Consider the following 4,528-nt stretch of genomic DNA (forward strand, 5'->3'; position numbering starts at 1 on the left):
ATAAAATTACATGCTTATGACGTAAGTAGAAGACCACTTTCCATTACTTTCTCTAAGGTGGCCATTTTTCATTTGGGCCTCCCCTAAGAAGCACAGACACAGATACGGATACATAATACAGATACGATATGATACAGTGATACGTTAATTTCTAAAAAACTAAGATACGGATACGTTGAAGATATGTTATATATATATATATAATGTCTAATTAATTACTGTAATACTTATTTTAAGTTAGATTAAAGTAGATTCAAGAAGAGAGTGAAAACTTGAAAAAAAAAATCCAGCAACATTGAGTGATTGTTGAGCAACTAAAGTAGACGATAGAAAAGAGTAGAAAATGAAGATTGAAGAAGGAAGTTGAGGATAGTGGTGTGAAACATGATTTAAATAGTGAGAGAGAAGGGACAAACGAAGATTTAATCACATTTCGAGGTTTTTCTCAAATTTTTATGTTTTTATCATTTTTAATTTATTTCGTTTTGGATTGCTCAATTTAAGTGGACTTTTATGTTTGAAAGTGATTTTAAAATGGTTAAAATCACTTTTGTTATTTTCAAAATTACTGTGAAACACGTTTAATCTTTTAAAACTAATTTTGATGATATGAAAATTGCATTTAAAAGTATAAATTTGAAAACTAAATTAATTTTAAGTAATTAAAAAGTGTGTTCTCGAGTGATTTTAAAAATGAAAAAAAGTGATTTTTGATAATTTTAAAATCACTCATAAACATGCACTAAAATAAAATGGGTTGTGGGTTGGGCTTTTTAGGTGATTGGGCTTAAATTTGAAAAAAAAAATTGACTCATGTATCCCCTTCACGTATTTGGAAGTATCTGAAAATTAAAAATAAAAATAAAAAAATCAGATACTTCAAATCACGTATCTACCATGTATATGAACGTATCCGTATCGTATTTGTCGATTCTCTGCACAATTAGAAGTAACTGTGTTTCCTAGAGCCTCCCAAATGAGGCCATCCGTACAAAAATCCCATGAAGAAGAGAAGATATTATATCAAATTTATATAGCTCTTATATGAAGCAGAAGCTATCTGATGAAGAAGACAACAATCTGACTTCTGTGTATGAAAATACGTGAGATCATGAAAACTGCAGTTAGTGAGTCAGAGCATATAGAGCCACGAAGCTGGATAAAGACAATAACTCAAGGCGGGTTTTTGTATAATCTGGATTCTGGAATTTAGTTTACTCCAATAAGGAAAACCCAAAGTTGAAGGAATTCTATTTCTATGCACATAAAGTTATGAAGGGGAGAAAAAAAAAAACTTATTTGAACTCCTCCCTCCCACTGATTGCAGAATATGGGGCGCCATGGAACTTCTGACTGAAACAATCACAATCAGCAGGAACATTCTTTCACCCAATTCAAGGATTCATTTTAGCTTTCTTGCCATTGAAGAATTTGGCAAGATTTTTCACAACCTTCGTTCTCTTCTGCATTGAAAAGGAGGCAGTTCTTCCATTCATCATATGAGGCGATGGTGAAGCTGATATTCTGAACTTTAATCGCCTTGATGGAGTCATACTTCCATTTCTCCTAATGGATTTTTGACGATTTGCTGGCTCCTCATTATCATCTTCTGCATTCTTCTCGCGCTTTTGTCTCCAGTTCTGTAACTCTCCCTCCACCATTCTTTTTGCAGAAAGTGATCTGTTTGCCCTGTATGCCTGTTTCTCTTCTTCCATTCTCATCTCTCCGATTTCCAGTTCGGCCAACTCACATTTCCTTCTTGTTTCAACTTCACTTGCATTAATGGCTTCAATCCAAGCCTGAGCTGCTGCAACTTTTTTGTCAGCAATTTCTTGTGCTGCAACTGCACGACCAGCTAAGTACTCGTATTCAAAACGAGAGATGGTGATAAAGGAGCTACTCTTAGTTGCAGAAGCTCTAGATCTCATTGTACTTTCTGTTAGTGACTTCAAATTTGCAAGTACCAAAGCCTCAGACGATTTCACTTTTTCGAGCTCTTGCAAGGCATCTTGCAAGCATTCCTCGTTTAAGTCGATTTCAGATTCGGTCTTTTGGATTTCTGCTTTAATGTTTTTTATTTCTTCGTCAGTAAGTTCCTTTTCTTTCTTTGCAGCCTCCGTTTCTTTCTTCATTTGTTCTATGCTGATCGACAAATTAGAAGCAATAGCTTTGACTTTCTCTTCAGCAGACGACACAGCCTCCAATTTGGTTTTTGCTCTAAGCAGCTTAGAGTTCAGTTTTTGAACAATTGAATCTCTGTTTTCATCAGGTTTCTTCAAATTAGCAATCTCTTCCTTGACATGCTTTAGTTCCCTTCGTACAGCATCCATTGATGTCATGAACTGAAACCCTTCATCACGTATTAAGGCCAAATCCTTCTTTGCAGTCTTGAGTTCTTCTGTGATGGATTGCAACAAAAGCTCATCTTCTTCTACCTGAGATTTTCTTTCCAATTCTGTCATCATAACTTTTCTCTGAGCTTTGATGTCTAATTCCTTGACCAACTTTAGTTCCCTCTGTAACACATTCACATCTGACATTGTGAGACTAAATTGCTTTTCTAGCTCTTTCAAGCCTTCAACCTCTTGAACAAGATCATTAATATTCTTCCTCTTGTTCTCAATTGCACATAAGAATTCTTTGGCTTCCATGCTTCTCTGGGCTTCAATCTCCTGAAACTCCTTCAAAGCCTCTATCTGGGCTAACTCAACTAGTACTTGTTCTTCATTTATTTCATCAATCTCCTTCCTTAGCTCTTCAATAGAGCTTGACAAGGATTGAAATTTCAAAATGGCTTCTTCTTTTTCCTTTTCTGCCTGCAATTTCTCATGAAAAACAGAAGACACATCAAGTTTGAGTTTACTTAATTCTAGTTTTGCAGATTCCAATTCCCGCATCAAGTCTACATACTCATGATTCTCACTGCTTGCAACAGCCAACCGTGAGTCCTGGACCGAACTTGACTTCTTCAACGTTTCGAGTTCCCGCTTATGCACCCGCGCCGTGGCATTTGATTTGTCAAAAAGGGAAGAGAGATTTTTCACTGTGTTCTTGGCATTGAGGAGCTCAAGTTGAGCTTGGGCACTAAAGGAATCTGCTGCATTTCTGCTTTTTTTATAATGGTCAATATCTGTCTTTGCCTTTTGGAGCTCTCTTGCCTTTAAGGAATACTGCAATTGGATAAGAGAGATGTTTGGCATGACATTTAACTACTTTCCATTCTCTAATAAACCTTTTCATGATGTTACACTCAAAAGTGTCTTTTAAAATTCTAAGAACATTTTAAATGTTTGTAAAGTGGATGCATTTAATATCTTTCTATCTAAAAGCATGTCGAGAGTGTATGGAAGCACTTTTGGAAGAAAATTAGTTAAATGTTTCTTAAAAAGGCAGGTCCAAAGTCCATGAACTTAAATCATTCATTGACCCAAAAGTTGAAGCTAATGAGGGAAGGTAAATTTAATTATATTATCTAATAAGTAATGCTGATTTGGAGCTCTCTCTTAAAATCATGCATACCTCTGAGGAATCTTGGGGAAGTGATTTCTTCCAAGAAATACCATCTCCTTTTCCATCTCCATATTGGTTAATGGCTGCTCTGACTAATCCACCCCTAATTTTGCTGTCAAATTCTCTCCTCTCCATCTCCACCTATTCATCCACAACAAAGAAACGGTTCGTTCCTGTTTTTCAATTTCAAATCAACTCCAAAACAAATTGAGCTCGTTCCTTCAAATCAAACTAAGAAACTAAGAAACAAATTCATCCAATCCTTACAGATTCAAAACCAAACACTTGAAGAACCCACAGAAGAAAGTAAAGTAAAACCTTCCTTCCATGCTTCCTCGTCACTCCATTCAAGGTAGAAATGGCAATATGAAACCGCGTTGTTAGTAGAAATGGATTTACCTGAAAATTGGGAGTGAAAGCCATGGGGATTCTGGTTGTGGTGAGATTAGCGAATGCGTTTAACGGTTTAAGTGAAGAACGCCATAGCCAAGAGGAACCACAGTGCAACAGATAACTGAGCTGAGCAACGGGGGAAAATGGAAATGAAATCACCACTATTTTATTTTATTATTTTTTTTTTTAATTGGCTTTTTAAAAAGAATATATATTATTTTTTATTTTTCAAAAAAGAATAAAGGAGGAAAGGTACGTGGGTTCGAACATAGGGCACATATTTTATTAGTTGAAAAACGAAAAGCACTTCACTCCACACCTCTCAATAAAAAAAAATTATTGTTTCATTCGTAGTCTTTTTATTATTATTTAAAAAATTGATGGCATAAACTGAAATTGTATAATTTGAGTTAGCTTTATCATTGATAAGGTTTTTTTTTGTTGCAAAATATTAGAAGTATAGTTTGTCTCATATTGAAAAAAATTGAAGAAAGTGATAAGCTCATACCACGATAAATGAGCATATGCCTCTAGTTCAAGTATTTAGAAATACTTTATTAGTGTGTTAACTCTAATTAAATTTCTTTTGTATTCTTTAATTTGAAAGTGGAAAAAATGTCTGAGT

The 4,528-nt window shown here is 34.9% G+C and overlaps 1 protein-coding gene across 2 annotated transcripts; it reads right to left on the reverse strand.

Moving 5' to 3' along the window:
- Positions 1–1,160: 1,160 nt before the first annotated feature.
- Positions 1,161–4,071, reverse strand: PMI2 (PLASTID MOVEMENT IMPAIRED protein (DUF827)). 2 transcript variants are annotated; one of them, XM_039030580.2, is made up of 3 exons: positions 3,910–4,071; positions 3,520–3,651; positions 1,161–3,170 (listed from the first exon to the last, which is right to left on the reverse strand). In XM_039030580.2, the coding sequence occupies exons 1-3, from the start codon at positions 3,931–3,933 to the stop codon at positions 1,395–1,397; spliced, it is 1,932 nt and encodes a 643-aa protein (XP_038886508.1). In that variant the 5' UTR covers positions 3,934–4,071; the 3' UTR covers positions 1,161–1,394. The 2 variants fall into 2 exon arrangements, with proteins under 2 accessions (XP_038886508.1, XP_038886509.1); XM_039030581.2 differs by having other exon boundaries at positions 3,520–3,683; positions 3,910–4,046.
- Positions 4,072–4,528: the final 457 nt, after the last annotated feature.

The sequence above is a fragment of the Benincasa hispida genome, chromosome 4 (genome assembly GCF_027475165.1).
Source record: "Benincasa hispida cultivar pf3 chromosome 4, pf3_genome.v1.1, whole genome shotgun sequence".
In the NCBI taxonomy this organism is placed as follows: Eukaryota; Viridiplantae; Streptophyta; class Magnoliopsida; order Cucurbitales; family Cucurbitaceae; genus Benincasa; species Benincasa hispida.

What these genes read in the sequence shown, in the direction of transcription:
- PMI2 (XM_039030580.2), bottom strand. Translation starts at nt 3,933, where the DNA reads ATGGCTTTCACTCCCAATTTTCAG. An exon ending in CTTTCACTCCCAATTTTCAG is followed by an intron (nt 3,652 to 3,909) that starts GTAAATCCATTT and finishes GTGGATGAATAG; the next exon opens with GTGGAGATGGAGAGGAGAGA. An exon ending in TTCCCCAAGATTCCTCAGAG is followed by an intron (nt 3,171 to 3,519) that starts GTATGCATGATT and finishes ATCCAATTGCAG; the next exon opens with TATTCCTTAAAGGCAAGAGA.